Here is a 22356-nt window from a genome sequence, read left to right as displayed (position 1 = left end):
TGACACTAGCGAGTCTCTGGCCATCCGCAGCGTTAGATGACAGTCGGCAGATGGCGCTGTGGAGACACGTGAGTTGATTGAGTCACAGGACAGCGGTGCTGTTCTAAAACAGTGTGTGTCTGCGTGTGCAGTGTTTTAAGTGTACTTAATGCCTAACATCTATTACTAAAATGTGTCGTTACGCTCTTTTGGGTTACTTTTCTGACCAGACCTTCTCAGTTTGTGCATGATTATCGTCCTAGTTCGTGAATCTCAAAATTCTTCTCTCAGTCTAATTGACAACAGTTGATCTTCGTCAGGTCGAGCGCGTTGAACCCAATGTAAACAAACCCCGGTCCGCGGTCGAAGATTAGCTGTTTTCATCCACAAATTCGCCTGGAATCATCGTCAGCGGCTTTAAAGTGTGTTGGAGTCGAAGCGAGATGATTCGGCCGTGTAGTCAGGCCTTGGACTGAAGTTAAAGCCATTTATTCGAGTCTGTCAGAGTGTCAGATTCGTCCCGAGGCCTCATATCTGTGGATGAGGAAGTGAACGGACCGAGCTCACCCAGGTGATCAAATGCTCTTTATTTATATGTGTTTTATTAGGTGACTGCACGATAAAGACATTTTAATCCGATAAGTCTGTCAGAATCTCTCTTGTTAGCTGTTGAAGCACGAAGCGGTTCGTTAGCATGCTGGCGCAATGCTAATTTTGGCCTAGAGAGCTAAGCGGCTAACTGTGTGTTTATAAATATGATTTAGGCTGTAGTTATATTTAACATTGTGTCTTGGTCCAAATAAGACGAAATCGAATACCCAAACGCCATTGTGACCTTAATTATATCTCAGTATGTTATCGCATTTGGTTACTTTGACCTGCCATAGATTTGACAGGTATGTATGCTAACTAGTTAGCTTGGTTATTAGCTTTGCGTGCCGTTAGAGTAGGTTTTGACTGACATTTCGTTTTACGGTTTGTCATATTGTATATAATTTATAATGTAATTTGTTACTGTTGTATTCATGGTCATAAATGTGATAAAACCTGTCTTGACAAATGACATGCGTGGATAAGCTTTTTATCTAAGCTATTGATGTTTAATTGTACCTTAGTTGTCATGATTTTTGGGAATTTAAGATAAATATTTATGTGTGTAAACACTTAAGTGTCAGTCAAACTAGCTGCTGCTGTCATCCTGCGTCATTCAGTTCAGATTTTGAAAGCTGAAGGACACTAGCTGTGTCTTTTAACAAGAGATTATTGCCTTTACAGCATTGCCTTCTAATGTGCTGCTATAAAAAATGAACATATTAAAGATTATGCTGTTCTGTGCCAAAGAACAATTTCATTACTAATTAATGCAATTATTAATGTAATAAAAGGATTGTTCTCTTGTACAGGAGAAAGGATCCCATTTCATGGGAGAATCCTCTTTCCTTTACTCCTGGGTGAACCGGTGATCTGTCAAAATGGGTATGTACTTGGTTTGTAAAAATGAGACAAAATACTGAATTTGTATTTATTAGTAGTACAAATGATGAAATGTCTTTAAAGGGTTAGTTCACCCAAAAATGAAAATTCTGTCATTAATTATTTAAACTTGTGTCGCTCCACACCTGCAAGACCTTTGTTGTCTTCAGAACACAAATTAAGATATTCTTGATAAAATCCGAGAGGTATATGACTTTTCACGATACATATCGTTTCAAAGCAGCTTTACAGAGAATGCATGTCAACATTACAATTTAAAGAATGCAGTTAGCAAATAATGTAATAATTTAGGCAATTAATTTACAATCACTGTTAGTTGTTTAACTGAAGGTAGAAGCAATGAGCTCCTGGAAAAATAACAATAATTAGGATATATAGAAATTTGGGAATGTGCATGTTGATCCAGATGATTGCGTCTTCTGAAGTCCTCGCAGGAGTTGGCGCAGTCTCTTCATAGTTGTTGGTCATCTGAGGTCTTCTTAAGAGGCTGGATCCAAAGGCGTCCCGAGGTAAAACAGAAAAGCAAATGGAGAATAATCCGTGTAGCTGCTGTTCATAACATTAAGCAAAGATAGTCATGTGCAATTGATCTGATATGAGATGCATTATGTGAATGCTTGGCTAAAGAGATGCGTCTTTAATCTAGATTTAAACTGGGTGAGCGAGTCTGAGCCCCAAACATTATCAGGAAGGCTATTCCAGAGTTTTGGAGCCAAATGTGAAAACGCTCTCCCTCCTTTGGTGGACTTAGCTATCCTAGGTACAACCAGAAGTCCAGAGTTTTGTGATCTTAAAGAGCGTGAAGGATTGTAGGGCGATAGAAGATCGGTTAAGTACACAGGAGCTAAACCATTAAAAGCCTTATAGGTCATTAGCAATACTTTATAACGAAGGTCTTACGGGTGTCGAACTACATTTGAGCGAGTAATTAATGACTGAATTGTCATTTTTGGGTGAACTAACCCTTTAACTGCTATGTACTTGCATTTAAAAAAAAATGTTAGGTACAACTTACTTATTGTGTTCATATTTTACTGCAAAAAAAGGTTAGGGACAGGTATAGTGCTATGGTTAGGTTTAAGGGGGGGTTAAGGGACAAGGAAAGGGTCAACAGTGAAATTAATTACATGCAGGAATTTTAAATATAAATGCAATGGAAAAAATGAACACGTGCATTGGGTCAAATGAATGATTTAAATATTATTGCATAGCAAGTAGTTAAAGACACTTACTATAAAGTAGGACCATAAGTATTAATAATTATAATGAGAATTTGTAATACTAATATGTTGTAGATGAACAGGAGGCCTTGAATTCCATCATGCAAGACCTGGTGGTACTGCATCGATCCAGTCGACCATCTGGTCTGTCTGACCTGAGCAAACCCAAGGCCTCTTCTCCAAAGAACCAGGTCTGCATTGCCTCTTTTGTAATTCACATCAGCACCAGCTTCTTACAGTGTGTTTTTTTTTTTCCTCTAGTGAAATGAGTTGGATCAATACTTCAACAAAACATTGTCTTTTAATGCATGGTTCATTTAAAAAGAGCTTAGACCAAAACTGCAAAATATAATACTATATGTCAAATAGGTATTATAAATCATTACTACAGCATTTACCACTGTCACTTGGACACATGCAAACACAGTGTGTACTGTAAATGTGATGACATGTGTCAGTGTACACAGGCTAACCTCTTCATACTGTAGCATAGGGAGAAGTCTTGTTTAAAAATCACTTACGTTGAGGCAACTCTGGCCAAGCAGGTACATCTGTACCGGCAATTTAACAGCACCCAGTTTGTGCTTGTCCAAATTAATTGCTTACAATTACAAAATGAGCCTACAATAGCAAAAAATAAGCTTTTTAATGAAAAAAAGAAAAGTGTATGGTGTTTATTAAAAGGGTTAGAACACACATCTCAGTACTCATTACTTGTCAGTACTTTTAAATAAGCAACTATTTTACTTTTACTCAAGTAGTTTTGGACAAGTACTTTTTACTCTACTCACACTAGGGCTGCCCTTGACTAAAGATTTTCCTGGTTTGACTAGTAGTCGGTCATTTTAAGCAATTATATTTATCATGTCTGTGAGGCAAGTTTACATGGAGGTTTGTTCTTTTTTTTTTTTTTTTTTTGGTGCGCTCAAGTTCACAGAGAGACGGCAGAAAACACACCCTGTTTGCTTTCATTAATTTACAAAAGCACAACGTTTTGTTGTTATTGTGAGTGCACACAAATAAAAGGTAGACTCAGTTTCAAAAGATGCATTACTTTTATCTGTGTGACCAAATTGACAGAGTTTTAAAGGTGCCCTCGAATGAAAAATTGAATTTATCTTGGCATAGTTGAATAACAAGAGTTAAGTACATGGAAATGACATACAGTGAGTCTCAAACTCCATTGTTTCCTCCTTTTTATATAAATCTCATTTGTTTAAAAGACCTCCGAAGAACAGGCGAATCTCAACATAACACCGACTGTTACGTAACAGTCGGGGTGTACGCCCCCAATATTTGCATATGCCAGCCCACGTTTCCAACATTATAAAAGGCATTAGACAAGGTCAGCCAGTATTAACGTCTGGATGTGCACAGCTGAATCATCAGACTAGGTAAGCAAGCAAGAACAATAGCGAAAAATGGCAGATGGAGCAATAATAACTGACATGATCCATGATAACATGATATTTTTAGTGATATTTGTAAACTGTCTTTCTAAATGTTTCGTTAGCGTGTTGCTAATGTACTGTTAAATGTGGTTAAAGTTACCATCGGTTATTACTGTATTCACGGAGACATGTTTCATGTTTCATTTTTAAACACTTGCAATCTGTATAATGCATAAACACAACTTCATTCTTTATAAATCTCTCCAACAGAGTAGCATTAGCCGTTAGCCACGGAGCACTATCAAACTCATTCAAAATCAGAAGTAAACAATATAACAGTATACAATACTCACATAATCCGACGCATGCATGACGAACACTTTGTAAAGATCCATTTTGAGGGTTATATTAGCTGTGTAAACTTTAAGGCACTGTTCAAGGCAAGCGCGACCTGTGTGGGCGGAGAGCACGGGATTTAAAGGGGCCGCAGCATAAAATTGGCACGTTTATAATGATGCCCCAAAATAGGCAGTTAAAAAAATTAATTAAAACAAATCTATGGGGTATTTTCATCTGAAACTTCACAGACACATTCAGGGGACACCTTAGACTTATATTACATCTTTTAAAAACATAATCTAGGGCACCTTTAAGTGCCAGTGATCGCATTGACGCCTCCATGTTAGCTGTCATGCAGTAAGCGCGCTACTATTCAGCTGTCACTCCGCACAAACACTTGAATAGCCCACATTTTTCTAGATTAATGTTAAAGTGAGTGGCCAAGTAAAGTTGCTACTGCTCACATGTTTCTGATGATAAGCCATATTTGAGGTCAGTGAATGATAGGCGAGCATTTGGATGTCCTGCCCGATTACTACATAGACCAGCTGTTAATGATCTGTCCGTCACAGACTGTGTGCCTTCGCCACTTGCGACTAATAAAATTTTGGTCGACTAAGCCTCTTCTTGGCAATGGTTTGTCGACTATTAGGGGGCAGCCCTAACTCGCGCACAATTTTTTGGAAAGTAATGGTACTTTTACTTGAGTATATATTTTTCCAGTACTCTTTCTACTCCTGAATATCCTTCACAACTGCAAACTGGCATTCAGATCTGCTTCTATTTAGTTAGCAACACCCAATTTCTTACGATACGATCAATCCCAAAGGACAAAATCAAGTCCCACCCTACGCTTTTCTCATTCCAAAAGTTGTTTCACTAAGATATAGATCACAATAGGGAAGAAAAGACTATCGCAACACATCTGTTGCATGACGACTTTAAAATGCCTAAGTAATTGTCAGCTTTCTAAAAATATGCAATATTTTTCCTCAGTATTTTTTTTATTTTATTTATTTTTTTTTTTTTCAATCTAAGGAACTTTTCATTTAAATCAAACAGCCTGTGTGGAACATCACGAGTAGAATCAAAATATTTAAAGCAAGATGTAAAATACTGAAAAAAAATCTACTGAAAATTAGTTTAACAACACAAATTTAATTTCAATCATTACATACAATATATGTATATTCACCAATATGAAGTATAAAAACATTTAAATATATTAAATGTATATTTTTACAAATACGTTTTAATATATTAATATACCACATATACTTCAGTGATGTTGCAAACATTGAATAGATTCATTCAAATGTCAATTTGAATTGATTCATGGAAGTTACCTACTTTATTGCCCTTTTTATACCAAAATTTCAATAAGAGGCCTCATTAAAACATGTTTGTATTAACAGAGTCGAAACTAATCTAATGATGTAGTCACAGGCGAATAAAAAGCGCACAAAAAAAATCAGTGCAATATTCACATTGTTGAATAATTTTATATTGCCTACAAAAGTCATTGCAAATATATATTGACTGTTCGGTAGGTTTCAGACTGTTGTGTGCATTGAGAGATATGTGTAAAACTGTGTTTGCTTGTCCACAGAATGATGTAAGGGTGAAGTTTGAGTACAGAGGAGAGAAGAGGTAATGACCACAAGTCCAGCTTCTGCTCTACATCACTTCCTATTTTTATCACTTCCCTCTTGAGGTTTCTCTTAATTAAACCTGTCTGACTGAGCCCTGTAGTCGCTTTGTAATGGATGTTGGTGTTAGTTTGTCCAAACCTGCATTTTTATTCCCAATCCTTGAGTATCACTTCACACAACACAAGATGTTTTGCTCTAAGCAAATTGTGGCTTTGGGTAGTCTTGTTTTGTGTGCATCTTGGTTTCTGTATACAAAGTCTAAGGGCCTAAAACTGCCAGAAGAGACTTCTTGAGTTGGAATATGAAATATAATGGTTGTTTTTGTTTTTTGTAATTTTCATGTAATCACTATTACTTCAATGCAATGCTAATTATGTAATTATTATAATTAGAGTATGCATTTGGAGGAACCTTTTGATTGAATCTGTTGAAGTAGCAGATGATGTGTGATTTATAATGTATTATCTGTTGCTTAAGGATCCTGCAGTTCCCTCGACCTGTCAGTCTGGAAGATCTGAGCACCAAAGCTAAAGTAGCGTTTGGGCAGAGCATGGATCTGCATTACACCAATAATGAGGTAATAGATGCCACAGCTTTGTCACCTTTATGATATTGTATTTATTAGAACGTTTTGATATGTGGCTGCTGTAGTTCTTGTTTTTCCTGTCTCCTTGATTTACCTTTTCTCTTTCCTGTAGCTTGTGATTCCATTGAGTACTCAGGATGATCTGGATAAAGCTGTGGAGCTGTTGGATCGTTCAATGCATATGAAGAGCCTAAAAATCTTGCTTGTGCTCCCCTCTTGCACTCAGGTCAGTGATCATTATAAACCATGCTCAGAGAAAAAGTGTTAGTCTGAGACCTGTGATCTAATATAAAAGCTAAATGCCTTAAATGTAATATAGATGTTTACTACTTGCGCTTTCAGAATTCTGTCTCCAGTAAGGACTTGTTGCCTGCTCATGAGAACTTGGACAACACCGACTTCAGTGCTGCAGATAAAAAGAGCATGTTGGCACTCATAGGTGGGTTGCATTCAGTGTTTCTGAATTGCATCCTTGTCAAAAAGTCAACTTAAAATCGAAATTTGCTTTCTTCATTTTATGTTCTTGGCTTTATTTTGCACAATTCCCTCGTAATTTAAAAAAAAATAACTTCCCCTCTTACTTGCAGCGACATCTCTTCTCTGGCATGAGGGCAGGACAACCTGTCACTCACATGAGATTGTTGATGTAGCAAACCACAACAATCAAATGAATGATCCAATCAAATCTTGATGGACAAAATCAAGTCCAGTCCTACATTTTTTTTTCTCTTGTTCGATAAGCGATTTCACTTGTATATACGTCACAATAGGAAAGAAAAGACTATCGCAACTTGCGTTTAATGACGACTTAAATAGTCTTTTATCAAAATATAATGACTTGTTCTTCTCAAATGACTGGACTGATACTTTTTCCAACCCCACTTTTCCAACTAACTGAAACTGGTCTGTTCAGATTATGAAAGTACATAAGTTGATTCTTCAAATAGATCCACAATATAAATGGCAAACAATCTATTTTAAACAGCGTTCTGTCTGTGTCCTCTCTCTCTTGCTCCCTCTTCAGGTTCTCAGTCAACCGATCGTAGTTCTCCTCCTCCAGGCTATATTCCTGATGCTCTGCAGCAGGTTGCCAGAAACGGCTCTTTCACCAGCATCAACAGTGAGGGCGAGTTCATACCAGAGAGCATGGACCAGGTACATAGTCTGATAACACATCTGGTTTGGCTGATGTGGGTGTACCAAAGCAATAGCATAATCAGTGATAGCTTGTTTATCTTTCTTTCTATCTTTAGATGCTGGACCCTCTGTCTATGAGCAGCCCTGAGAATTCAGCATCAGGCAGCTGCCCTTCCCTGGACAGTCCACTTGATAGGTAAACAAATAACTGATACGTGAAATCAGTGCCTTGTCTATAGGCGTCTTCTATAGGTGTGTTACTGTAAATGCAATTTTTGCTTGTTTACAAACTCAAGGATGAGTTAAAGAGATAGTTCACCTAAAAATGAAAATTTTGTCTTTACTTACTCACCCTAAAGTGGTTTAAAATCTGTATGAGTTTGTTTCTTCTGTTGAACACAAAAAAAGATATTTTAAAGAATCTGGATAACCAGACAGTTGATGGCACCCACTGACTTCCATAGTAGGAAAAAAAAACATTCTTTAAAATATCATCTTTTGTGTGCATCAGAAGAAGGAAACTCATACAGGTTTGGAACAACATGAGAGTGAGTAAATAATGACAGAATTTCCATTTTTGGGTGAATTATCCCTTTAATGTATTTTCTGTAGAAACTGACAGCATGTCACAGATTTTGTTGGTAGATCTGAATTTGTATTAACAGCATTCTTTTAACCTGTGTCAGGATGCCACATGACATGACCAGGCATCCAGTGACAATCACAGAAACTTTTGATCTCACAGACATGCCCTATCGTTCAAAAGTTTGTGGTCAGTAAGATTTTTTTAAAAGAAATGTATTTTTTTTTTGTTCAGCATAAGTGCATTAAATTGTTCAAAAGTGATAGTTCTACTGCTAATGTTACAAAAGAGTTCTATTTCAAATAAATGCTGTTATTTTTAAATGTATCATGGTTTCCAAAAATATATATGTTAGCGACACAACTGTTTTCAACATTGATAAGAAAATGCTTCTTAGAATGCCTCTTAAGCACCAAATCATCATATTAGAATGATTTCTGAAGGATCATGTGACACTGGAGTAATGATACTGAAAATTCAGCTTTATTGCAGGAATAAAATGAACTTTATTCTATGTATCATTACTCCAGTGTCACATGATCCCAAAATAAATAATCCATTTATTTGATTTAATCTATATAATTTAAAATAAACTTTTATATATATATATATATATATATATATATATATATATATATATATATATATAAAGTTTATTTTATCAAATAAATGCAGCCTTGGGGGCCATATGTGATTTCTTTCAAAAACATTAAAAAATCTCACTGACCCCAACATTTTGAACGGTAGTGTACAGTTTAGTTGTACTTAGATTAATAATATTGAGAATACTGAGTGACTCACTGATCTCTTACAGTGATACCTATCCAAAATCCCGTATGCCTCGAGCCCTGAGCTACCCAGATAACCATCAAGAATTCCCTGGTAAGCTCTTGCTTACTTTTCTGCTTTGTCACATGAAAGCTCTCATTAGTTTGTATTCACAATCTATCATGTTTCACAGAGTACGATATACCAGTGTTTGAAAAATCAGGGAAGGGAGGAACCTATCCTAGGCGATATCACATCTCGTTTGGTCTGCAGGACTACAGCGATGGTGAGGTTATATTGTCTAAACAGATCATCTTTCCAAAAAGCAAAACCAGGTATCCTGAACTTGCATGCGTTGTTCCTAAATTAGATCTTCTTTCTCCACTCAGGACGGAAGACCTTTCCAAGGGCGCGGCGGACACAGGCTCATGGTTTTCGTTCTCCGGTGAGCTTTAGTCCTACTGAGCAGCAGAGCCCCAGCACTAGCAGTGGAAGCAGCATCTTCACTCCTGAGGTAGAGGAACCAGGGCGCAGACGCCGCGGCAGCGATATAGAGCCCAGCTCGAACCCCACTCTATCAGTCATGGACATCAGCCCTCCCAGCCGCTGTGAGTGGATTTAGAGCTGAAAGGAGGACATGTTGTGTTGTACCAGTTTGCTTTTACTAACATTGTTCCCATTGTGGGTGATCTAATGTCAACCTGGTGTTTACATGCTTTAACTTGAGCCTGTGCAGTGCTTCGCACAGGTTTAAAATATACTTGCGGTGGTAGCCGGGTGAAAAATCCTCCTATTACCCACAGCACAAAAATGGTCTACTACATGTGACAAACAAACAATGTGTGATTTTTAACAGTATTTTTATTTATTGAAGTTAATTTTAATTAAATAACATATACATTTAATTACATACTAACATTATGCATTATTATGCATTGTAAATTATGCAAAATTACAGCATTTAAATGGTTCACATTTTCCTATGTTCTCCTTGCTGTCATATAGTGTCTCTCTCAGTGAATGGGACACAGATTTTACTAGTAAAATTTATAAAATGAATAATATATGTGTCAAATAATGTTCTTAGTCTTTTCTTCCTGTGGGGGAGACTACAATAATTTACTATGAATTAAATGGAAATCAAATTAAATACAATTTATTGTGTAACCAAAATACCAATAATGCCCAAAAGAAAAAAACTTAGCGTGTGACATTTAATTATAAACAAGCCCGAAATACACAAGGAACTCTTATTTTGAAATGTCTGTACTATTGCAAGCTGATCTTACAATCGTCTAAAACATTTTATATAAAAGCCATAAAGTAGACATTTTAATAATTCATCAACTTGAGTTCATTAGCAATCGCTTGGCATAAATCTGCGCTTTTCATTGATTGAGAATCACTTTGAAGTAGTCTGAAGCGCTGTTGCGCGAGCTTGTAGAACGCGCAACAGCGCCCCCTTGTGACTTTGCAAAATGCAGCGGACGTGGGAATGTTAGCGGGAGTAAACAGTTCTGACGCACACATAACGAGCAGGTACGAAACGACTAGTTAATCGATCGCGGATGGTTTCATTATCTTGCGCGGATATACAAGTATAAGAGGATAAAAATAATAAAAGCAAAAATGTGTCTCCGAATATACTTGGGCGGCCGTTATTATACTTGGGCGGCCCGCCCAAGTAAAGTCTATGTGTGGGAAGCACTGCTGTGATCACTGAATGATGGTTTTCTAAGAGCAGATAAAGCTTATTCTAGTTCTTATTTGTCAGATGTGACATTACTGATTGTCCTTGAGTTTGAGAATAACACATTTGCATTTAGAATTTTCTTAGCTGCAGATTTATTTTGCTTTCCATTAACCCAATAAATTAAAGGTCTTTTTGTGCACAGTGTATACACTCCTGTTAAAAAATTTGGGGTCAGTAATTATTATTACTATTAATAATAATAATTTTATTATTATTATTATTTTTTACGATTTATTCAGCAAGGACACATTAAATTGTTCCAAATATTTCTATTTTAAATACTGTTCTTTTGAGGTCTCTATTAATGAAAGAATCCTGGGAAAAATATGTCAGAAAAATATATCAAAACATTTACACAAATATAATAAGCAGCACAACTCTTTTAAATGTAGTAAAATATAGGTTATTTTGAATGGCATTATTTCACAATATTATGTTTTTACTGTATTTTTGATCAAATAAATGCAGCCTTGGTGAGCATAAGAGACATTTCCAAAAACTTAAAAAAAATCTTACCATCCCCAAACGTTTTAATTGTAGTGTACATGTGCAACCAGTAATATCTTACTTTTCTCCATCCAATTAAAGCCCTACAAAATGTTGTAACCTGCTGTATAGTGTATAGTCTTTTATAAATTACAAATCCAGTGAACATGAAGATCTAGAAAAGTCATTTAAGTTAGTTGGTTAAAAAAACAAAGGGGAAACTGTGAAGTGTGGTGTTCTCTGTGTAATCTTCTCTTCTCTCCTCTCCTCTGTGTTTAGCCCCTCGGGCTCCCACAAACTGGCGTCTAGGGAAGCTTTTGGGGCAAGGAGCGTTTGGGCGAGTGTTTCTATGCTACGATGCGGACACTGGCAGAGAACTTGCTGTTAAACAGGTTCAATTTGATCCAGATAGTCCAGAAACTAGCAAGGTGAACAGTATTTTCAGGCTTTGTAAGGTAGGCACCTTTTAATATTGTGTCTTGTAAACCTTTGCACTTTGTTTGTATGTGTGTTCAGGAGGTGAGTGCTCTGGAATGTGAGATTCAGCTGCTGAAAAATCTTTTCCATGAGCGCATTGTTCAGTACTATGGCTGCTTGCGGGACACACATGAAAGAACGCTTTCCATCTTTATGGAATACATGCCTGGGGTAAGTGCATGTTAATTCACAGACTTGAACGCACATGTTCTTGAGTGCTGACTGTTTCCTAGAGTTTTTGCAGTGTTGAAGCACCAAAAAGGGCAACTTCCTAAACTAAACGATAGTATTTTTAAAATTAAAATACAATTTATTACAAAATCATCTAAATGTTTATATGTAACTATATTTTTGTGCATAATTACAATGTTGTTAATCTCACAAACAGTAAATATGTGTAACACACTGACAGTTCTTGGTTTTTCACATGTCGGACTTGACTGAAAAGATATCTTGTGGTTCAGTAAATGAGAAGTTAATAACTGCCCTAATAGATTCAGTGAAGAATTTGTGCAACCAGCCTGTCTGTGCAACATATTTCGTATGTATTTATCCCTGTAAACAAAACATATTTTTGCGAGAGAAATTTTGATAATAAAGGATGCTAGTAGATACTGTCTTATTTTTGAAATTTGTCCATAGGGCTCCATTAAAGACCAGCTGAAGTCGTACGGTGCTCTGACGGAGAACGTCACGCGTAAATACACACGGCAGATACTTGAAGGCGTGTGCTACCTTCACAGTAACATGATTGTTCACAGAGACATCAAAGGTGAGCCAACTGCATGCCCTGATGTCCTGATGTTGTCAGTCATGACAGGCTGAATTGCAAATATATATTCTGCAGTAATGAAAGCGTAGCACTTTAACTTTTGGTTAAACTTTCTTGCAATGTCTCAGTGCTTTTGCATGTACGTTAGCAGAATATTCAGAATATTTAAAAAATTAACATCGTCTGAAGTCTGTACTGTTGTCATTACATTTTCTGCTGTAAAATAGAACCGATACTTTCTTTTATTTAATTTTTTCCCCCCTCAGGTCAAGATACCTCCAACGCCCCGTAATGAACATTTTCCCCTGTTCTTTTATTCATGCAGGTGCCAATATCCTTCGGGACTCTGCAGGTAATGTGAAGCTGGGTGACTTTGGAGCAAGTCGGCGGCTCCAGACCATCTGCCTGTCTGGAACGGGCATCAAGTCAGTGACAGGTACACCCTACTGGATGAGCCCTGAGGTCATCAGCGGAGAGGGGTACGGCAGGAAAGCTGATATCTGGTAAGCCCTTTCACCCACATTTTATTTTTCTAAATTCTTAATAATGTTGTTGTGAATGATTCATCCATGCATATGTTTAAATTGTTTTGAGCTCATAATTTTTAATCAAAATATCATAACTTGACTTCTCTCTAGTGATGCATGACAGACTTTTCCAGTCTTTTAGTCTACTTCAACTGCAAGCTTGCATACATTTTTTTTTCTTTTTTTTTCCATTCAATAAATAACCAGGAAGAACCAAATCCCGGCCTACATTTTTTTTTTTTTTTTTTTTTTTTACATTTTCGATATTAATAATGTTAGAAACAGGACAGGACTATTTTTAATTGAGTATCACAATTTCAACTAAAGAGTGCCGTGTGCCAAGATTAGAGTAACAATGAACCAAAAATAGCATTCTTGAAGAAAAATACTATTTCTGGTTCATTGTGACTTTGATTTTGACACATGGCACTCTTTAGCTGAAATTGTGCATGTCGAAATTCGAGAAGAAAAATGCTGTTTCTGGTTCATTGCGACTTTAAATTTGGCATACGGCACTCTTTAGCTGAAATTGTGATACTCGGTTAAGAATAGTCCTATCCTGTTTCTAGCATCACCTAAGAACACTATTAGGAAAGATTACTTTTGTGTGTCTCACGTTAAAGGGTTAGTTCACCCAAAAATGAAAATTATGTCATTAATGACTCACCCTCATGTCGTTCCAAACCCGTAAGACCTCCGTTCATCTTCGGAACACAGTTTAAGATATTTTAGATTTAGTCTGAGAGCTTTCTGTCCCTCCATTGAAAATGTACGGTATACTGTCCATGTCCAGAAAGGCAATAAAAACATCATCAAAGTAGTCCAGCATCCAGCTTATTTGGTGCATTACCGCCCTTTCTGCTCTGGACAGTGCACCATTTAAAAAAAAATATAGCAATACCAAAACACAAACAATGTAGAATAGCTTGAATACAGCGTGCGTCTCCCTCAGACTGTAAACGAAGCTCGGGCGCACCAGATAACACGTCATCAGCGTCACTGTCCGGAGCAGAAGGGGGCGGTAATGCACCAATAAGCTGGATGCCAACCGCCGTAAAACAGGAAAGAAGAAGAAGAAGCATTGTCACTGTGGAGTGAAAGCGGATATATACACAGACCCGGAAGAGAAGACAATGCTGAATAAAGTCGTAGTTTTTGTTATTTTTGGACCAAAATGTATTTTCGATGCTTCAAAAACTTCTAACTAACCCACTGATGTCACATGGACTACTTTGATGATGTTTTTATTACATTTCTGGACATGGACAGTATACCGTACATACATTTTCAATGGAGAGACAGAAAACTCTCGGACTAAATCTAAAATATCTTAAACTGCGTTCCGAAGATGAACGGAGGTCTTACGGGTTTGGAACGACATGAGGGTGAGTCATTAATGACAGAATTTTCATTTTTGGGTGAACCAACCCTTTAATGATTCTAATTCCGCCCTGATTCCAGGAGCATCGGCTGCACCGTGGTGGAGATGTTGACTCAGCGGCCGCCCTGGGCGGAGTACGAAGCAATGGCAGCCATTTTTAAAATCGCCACTCAGCCCACCAACCCCACTCTGCCGCCTCATGTGTCGGACCACTGCCGCGATTTCCTTAAACGGATTTTTGTGGAGACTAAACAGCGTCCCGCTGCTGAGGACCTATTGCGGCACACTTTTGTCCACTAGCCACTCCCCCTTCCATCTCTGACCAATCAGAGACTTCCATAAGTGTCTATAGGACCATCCCCTTTTGAGACTCCTCCCAGCAGGCCTAAGAGCCCCCACTGGACCAGAGCGCATAGCGAAGAGGGCAACGGCCTAATTTCACACCTCTGCTGGGGCAGGACGGTGATTTGGAGCAGCTTGATTCCGTACGAAAACATTGCACCTTAATTTCACTCAGGGGTAAGTACCCCTAAAGACTAATGGATATCGGTACCCCAAAAGACTAAAGGATGTTGTCTTTTAAAGGCTTTTGTTTATTTGTTTGTAATGTTTTGAAATCCCCCATGATTGTGAGCCTTAGCTCTGGGGAGTCCGGTTGGGTTCTGGATGCACTGGTTTAATGCAGGAAGATCTCGGAATGTCAACCCCAGAACAAGGCAGGTACGCCAATACGCTGCTAAAGGGTAAAAGGAAAAAAAATGAAACGAAATCGCATATAGATGACAGGATGTATAGGACTCTCCTGCTCAGCTGTCATGGCTCCTAAAAGTTCTCATTTTCTTGCACAGTCCTCCTAGAACATACACACGTACATGAACTCTGATCGAAAATCTTACTGTAGAATATTTACTCACTATGCTGTACAAACATTTACGTTTGCTGACCTTCCGATCTCAACCACATACCGGAGTGTATTCGCTCTCTCTAGCTCTAGAATTCGTCAGGACCTCTTGTACCCGTTTCTTTCTACCTTCTGCTTTGTTTCTGTTTTTACTGTGTGCCTTTTTACAAACGTCTCCTTCCTCTTTTTTGTATTCTGCTCTGTCTTAAGTGTCCAATCATTTTTCTAGAATTTTATAGGTTTAATGCACAGCTACTCACAAGTCTTTCTGACTTTGTACAGGAATTATTTAGGACAGCTCGGCTCTTCATGCTGTTTCTAGATCAGCTTAAGCAGCTCCGCTCTGCCTTTTTCCCCCCTTTGGTCCCTCTGCTGACAAACTGATCTCGGGTCAGATTCACCTGTGCATTCTTTCAACACAGTGCCGTACACTTCAATCTGATCAGGTAGGCAGGTTGAATACACACTCACTCACCAAAGCGAAAAACCCAGACCACACAGGCAGGGTTTAGTGCCTGGACATTAGTTCACCAACATTTTACAGTAAGAATCGCTCTGATTCCAGTATAAATCTCAAGAACAGAGAGCGTTAGATTGGAATAGAGAAATGGATTGCTCTCAACAAGAAAGTTGAAACTGTAAGTGCACTTCCAGTGAACACAACACAACCTGGATCCTTTCTGCTGATATTTTCCATTCCAGAAGTCTGATGCTGTAATTCATCAGCAGTTTTCTCATCAGATGTTCTCACTCGAATATATTTCTGCAGGTTTCAGAATATGCAGAATTTCACAGATCGTAACAATACTCAGCACTTGACAGTACTTAACGGTTTGCCTAGAAATTAACCTCGCTATCCCACGATGCCTTGGGACTTGTCAAGCACTTGGTTACACACACTCTGCTAGTGCACGCTCCTGGATATTTAAGTGAGCAGTCATGTTGCTGTTCAAGATCTCTCCTCCACATAGTGCTGTAGTGCCTGCCTTCAGATGTAGGTGAATACATTCTTTTTTCGGGGGTTAACCTTGCTCCTCCCATAATTCTTTGGGTTTGTTTTCTTCATTCCCCGCGTCACAAACTGCCATTCTTAATTCGAAGGTTATTCATTTCCCCTCTCTCATAAATATGAGAATATGGTACTTGTAATTTAACATACATACATGTATGTTAATTTAATAGTCATATAATGGAAACATTTTAAAATTCAAGCAGTGATTTCATTCTGCTTGCTTTGGAAGCTTGTTTCTGCCACTGAATAAAAAATAAAAAAGGTATAATGCAGCTTTTTATCTTGCAATTCTGACCTTTTTTCTCAGAATTGCATGATATAAATTCACAATTGCATGCACAAAATCTCAATTGCAAGTTATAAAGTCAGAATTGAGAGATATAAAGTTTCAATTGCGAGTTATAGTCAGAATTGCGAGTTATAAAGTCAGATTTGCGTGATAAAGTCGCAATTGCGTGTTATAGTCAGAATTGCAAGACATAAACTCGCAAATTCTGACTTTTTTTCTCAGAATTGTTTATATCTCCCAGTTCTGACTATAACATGCAATTGCGAGTTATAAAGTCAGAATTGTGAGATATAAACTCACAATTCTGAGTTTATATCTCACAGTTGACTTTATTTCTTGCGATTGTGAGTTTATATCTCGCAATTCTGAGAAAAGAAGTCAGAATTGCGAGATAAAAAGTCACAATTACATTTTTGTTTTTTATTAAGTGGCAGAATCGAGCTTCCATAGCTTGCTTATAGTGATCTGAGAATAAAAATAAAAATAAGCTCTGTACTTGCAGGCCGTTCGCACAGGACATGCTCGGCTATCTGTAAATTGTCAGTCAATTTTACACATGTGGGTCAATGACATTATGCCATACATTTTTTTCAAATATATATATTAAAAATGCTGTATGTATATTACATTAATACGTATTGTGATGACATGTTTTTAATTTCTTAATTATAAATTTTATATATATTTTTCACAATCATGACTGTGTGCCAAGGTCAAGTCTCTTAAAATAGTGGATAATTTATGACAATACCTATTTTTATCACAGGTTATTTTAGGTAGTAAAATGTCTTGTGATGTAATGATATTTACTTTAATACAAGCTTAATAAAAAAAAAAAATCTTTTTTTTTTTTTTTTTTTTCAGTGACTAAAATGTACACTCACTCACGGATAGCTATTGGTTAAACTGTGTTTAGAGTGTAACTTAACCCCATATGAAACCAACATGAATACAAAAAGTACATTTTTAAGAATCATAGATGCTATTATGTCATTGACCCATGTGTCCGCGGATCATTGTTAGTTTTTTAAAACAATGGACCAATGAACGCATCTAAAAATACATTCTTGGTCAAATGGGATCCGTCTTTTTGTCTGAACGTGTCCTGCGGGAACGCTGTAACTGTAGCAGCGTAAACTACCCCCGGCCAATAGAATGTGAGAGAAACAAGCTTTGCTGTCTCTAGGGGTAGCTATAGCAACCGGACTCATGTTATGATTACACTCCAAGCAAACGTTTACAGTTTTTTGTTTTCTGTTGGTCTACCTCCATTGTGTAGAGTTACTTTGGAATGATTTCATGTGGCTGTTCCAGATCATATCTGGGAGCAAAAATCATGGAAGACCCGCTCACACAATAGACCCAACTGTATTATCTGTTCTCTATCCGAGTCCAAACTTGGCCTACAGCCATTTAAAAAGGTACATGCCCACTTTGTAAGCCCCATGCAGCTCTTTTTTTTTTTTGGGTGTTCTTTTATGATGCCATGTGATGCGGGCCTGCTGTTGCCAACCTTGGGTTGCTGTGGCAGTATTTGAAGGAATTTCTCCACACCCAGTATGAGTAAAATTTCTGGTCTGTAGAGGTTTAAAGTGCCAGTTCGTAGAACTAAATCCATTTATTTTGATTTAAGCAGCGAAAGCATTACTTGTTCAGATGGTGTACAGACATACTACAAGAAAAGTAAGTAGTGTATGTTTGTAATGTATGTACTGTTAATTTTCTTTTGATGCTGAAATGTTTGCACATTTTGAGACCATGATTTTTACACTGATTTTAATACTTTTGCCAGTGTTCGTCAGTCATTCTGTGTGTGTGTTTGTGTGTGAGTCTGAATGCTTGATTTCTGTTCAAGAGGATCTGAGATAAAACGGTTGCCCTGGTTACCAGCTTTGTTGGAGAAGTTGGTCACATGGTCATTTGCTGATGCTCTCGTTTGGCACTTCTGTCCGTGGTAAATTCATTTCCGCCGCTATGCCGTTACCGTTCCTTGCGGAATTAACACGCAAACGATGGCTGGTTCTTTTGTAAATAATGAGAGACAAATGTCTAAATGCTGACCAGTGCCAAAGAAACTGACTTGGACCAACATGACTGGTATCCTGGCTAGAGGATGGTTTAATGCAAATCGGGAATCTTCCTACTGGAATGTAATGTCAGATTTTTTTCACCACTAGGTGGCATCATATAACTATTTGCCTGTATATAAAACGTTGGACTTTTTTCCTTCCAATATCTCTGATTTAACAATAGAGTTCCGTAGCTGCAGAATGCATTGTTTAATTTATGATGATGAGTAATTACAGGAAGTTCTCCGTCAACTCAAACACGCCACTGCTGCCACTCCAGGGTCATGAATGCACTTTGTATTTGTTTGTGCGGGTGTTATATTGTCTGAGTGTGTGTTTGTCTGTGTTTCAAAGAGACTTCTGTTCTGTGTGCCGGCTGAGTGAGATTATTGCCAGCGCACTCAATGCCTTGCGCCTTGTACAACTGTTGACAGAAAAGTAAAAAAAAATAAAATAAAAGAAAAAAAAAAGGAAATACAAAAGAAGATTATAACTCTGAAATGTACGTTTTTGTAGACAGTACACTTATCTGGTACAGAACTTGTATCTGTTGTTTGTTCTCTTTGTCTATTGTATGAGAAAAGCCATGTTTATAATTCAATTTGGTTTGTGACCAATAAGCCTGTTTATATCAAATCTGTATATCAGTGGTACGCATATTTTTTTTATATATATATTTTTATTTTCTCTTTTTTTAACTCAAAATTCTACGCATGATTGGCATCGTAAAGGCCCACCGGGGCTCTGTGGTCTGCTGATGGCAGTACTGATTTGCAGGATGACATTATGAGATTGTCTATGACGGCTGGCACTTGTAAAGTGTTGCTAATGATGATGATGATGAAAATAAATAATAAAAGATATTTATTTCACATTTCACGGTGCTATATTGATTGTTTGGTCTCAAGATTATACTACAGTGCACTTTGTCTCAGTACACTTATTACGGTTAGGGTTAGTTCTCATGGACGGCCTAAAATAATCAAGGAAAAGGACAGGAAAAAGTCTATTTAGTACATGTTAGTCATGTTCAGCTGTTAAGTTTTTTTTTTTTTTTTTTTTTTTTTACAGCTAGAAATTGCTCTTTGTGAGGGCAATATCTGTACAATTATTTTTCATATCCTTCATTATCATTAAAAAAAATATATAATTAACATATATATATATATATATATATATATATATATATATATATATATATATATATATATATATATATATATATATATATATATATATATATATATATATATATATATATATATTAATCAATAAGGCATAACATTATGACCACTGATATGTGAAGCGAATAACTGATTATCTCTTAATCGCAGCACCTGTTAGTGGGTGGGGGATATATTAGGCAGCAAGTGAACATTTTGTTCTCAAATTTGATGTGTTAGAAACAGGAAAAATGGGCAAGCGTAAGGATTTGAGTGAGTTTGACAAGGGCCAAATTGTGATTGCTAGATGACTGGGTCAGAGCATCTCCAAAACTGGAGCTCTTGTAGGGTGTTCCCAGGCTGCAGTGGTCAGTATTTATCAAAAGTGGTCCAAGGAAGAAACAGTGGGTCATGGGCGGCCAAGGCTCAGTGATGCACGTGGGGAGTGAAGGCTGACCCGTGTGGTCCGATCCAACAGACGAGCTACTGTAGCTCAAATTGCTCAAGAAGTTAATGCTGGTTCTGATAGAAAGGTGTCAGAATACACAGTGCATCACAGTTTTTTGCGTATGGGGCTGCATAGCTGCAGACCAGTCAGGGTGCCCATGCTGACCCCTGTCCACCACCGAAATCACCAACAGTGGGCACGTGAGCATCAGAACTGGACCATGGAGCAATGGAAGAAGGTGACCTGGTCCGATGAATCAAGTTTTCTTTTAAATCACGTGGATGGCCTGGTGCGTGTGCGTGGCTTACCTGGGAAACGCATGACATCAGGATGCACTATGGGAAGAAGTCTAGCTGGCGGAGGCATGGTGACACTTTGGGCAATGTTCTGCTGGGAAATCTTACTTTGTCCTACCTAAGCATTGTTGCAAACCATGTACACCCTTTCATGGAAACGATATTCCCTGGTGTCTGTGGCCTCTTTCAGCAGGATAACGTGTCCTGCCACAAAGCAAAAATGGTTCAGAAATGGTTTGAAGAGCACAACAAGAAGTTTGAGGTGTTGACTTGGCCTCCAAATTCTCCAGATCTCAATCCAATCGAGCATCTGTGGGATGTGCTGAACAAAAAAGCAGCAAAAACAAACAAAAAAGGAGTAAAGAGGACACTGACAACACGTCGACAGACAAGACAGAGCAGGTTACTTATGATGTTAAACAAAGTCCCAGCTTTCAAACTGTGTAGTTTTTTTAAGAAATTCAAACAATAAAAACTGTTTTGTGGCTCTTTAATGTGTTGTGACAGATTGCTTTAGCGCCTCAGCTCAAGAGGCTCGTAAACCGATCATCTCTTCCTACTAGTCCATTTATAGCATCAAATAAACATGAGAATGAATGTTGTTTCAAACGCGGAAAGACGTCAATATACACAATTTTTCGAGTTTAACTCCACCGAGGTTAACCTTCTAACTCCTGACTGGTTTGTCGGACAAAATGACAGATTCTGCGTTCTGATTGGTTAGATCGCTTGTCAATCAAACTCACGGCAAATTAGGTCAATTAGGACTTTCTTTTCTCATCCATCTCTCTAATAGTGGCAGCCTGCCAAATGATCGTAATCCCTTTTATCCCAGGCAAGATGTAACATTTTCCAAGGACAACTGGCTCCTTCCTAGAGGGAAGCCTCATCATTCACACTGTGTGACATCATTCACAGCCACCTGTGGTGTCCTGAAAATACCCCTAACTTGGCAGAATATTTAGTGGGTCACATTACTTTCTCTTGACCTTGTGACAGTTCTTACAGTAATGTAATAGTGTATAATGCAATTCAAACTAATTCTACAATGGTTTTCTTGTGATTGATAAAACATGCTAACATCTTGGTTCCAGATACCACAGCACACCTTCAGGGGTCTAGAGGAGTCCACGCCTCGACTGGTCAGGGCTGTTTTGGCACCTAAAGGTGGACCAACACAATATTAGGAAGGTGGTCATAATGTTATGCCTGATTTGTGTATTTTAAAATGTAATTTATTCCTGTGATACAAAGCTGAATTTTCAGAAGATATTACTCCAGTTTTCAGTGTCAAATGATCCTTCAGAAATCATTCTGATATGCTGATTTGGTGCTCAACATGAAAACATACTGCTTAATATTTTTTTGTAAAAGCCTTGATGCATTATTTCAGGATTCTTTGAATAGAATGTTTTGTAACACTACAAATGTCTTTGCTGTCACTTTTGACCACATTAATACGTCCTTGATGAATAAAAGTATTAATTAAAAAAAAAAAAAAAAAAAAACTTAAACAGCAAAAAAAACTACCGTTCAAAAGTATAATACACCTCAAAACACCTTACCTCAAACAGTCATGCCTGCAGGTGTTTCCCTTCATGATAGTTACATTGTATCACTCTGGCCGTGTGAT

General features: G+C 37.6%; 1 protein-coding gene across 2 annotated transcripts; it reads left to right on the top strand.

The window, feature by feature from the left end:
- Positions 1-18: 18 nt before the first annotated feature.
- On the top strand, positions 19-16807 carry map3k2 (mitogen-activated protein kinase kinase kinase 2). 2 transcript variants are annotated; one of them, XM_048200446.1, is made up of 17 exons: positions 19-68; positions 1383-1455; positions 2769-2884; positions 6033-6073; positions 6553-6652; positions 6774-6887; positions 7004-7100; positions 7686-7816; positions 7915-7994; positions 9196-9263; positions 9343-9435; positions 9539-9757; positions 11668-11816; positions 11905-12036; positions 12508-12637; positions 12963-13140; positions 14626-16807. In XM_048200446.1, the coding sequence occupies exons 2-17, from the start codon at positions 1452-1454 to the stop codon at positions 14843-14845; spliced, it is 1872 nt and encodes a 623-aa protein (XP_048056403.1). In that variant the 5' UTR covers positions 19-68; positions 1383-1451; the 3' UTR covers positions 14846-16807. The 2 variants fall into 2 exon arrangements, with proteins under 2 accessions (XP_048056403.1, XP_048056402.1); XM_048200445.1 differs by lacking the exon at positions 19-68 and adding an exon at positions 75-550.
- The last annotated feature ends 5549 nt before the right edge of the window (positions 16808-22356 follow it).

Source organism: Megalobrama amblycephala, linkage group LG8 (genome assembly GCF_018812025.1).
Source record: "Megalobrama amblycephala isolate DHTTF-2021 linkage group LG8, ASM1881202v1, whole genome shotgun sequence".
NCBI classification, from domain to species: Eukaryota; Metazoa; Chordata; class Actinopteri; order Cypriniformes; family Xenocyprididae; genus Megalobrama; species Megalobrama amblycephala.
The sequence above is the reverse complement of the archived record's forward strand: the minus strand, read 5'-3'. Positions and strand labels throughout refer to the sequence as shown.

Excerpts from the sequence above, each read along its gene's own strand:
- map3k2 (XM_048200446.1), top strand. Across the intron at positions 6,888-7,003 it reads TGCTCCCCTCTTGCACTCAG|AATTCTGTCTCCAGTAAGGA; the intron begins GTCAGTGATCAT and ends TTGCGCTTTCAG. Across the intron at positions 9,436-9,538 it reads TCTGCAGGACTACAGCGATG|GACGGAAGACCTTTCCAAGG; the intron begins GTGAGGTTATAT and ends TTCTCCACTCAG.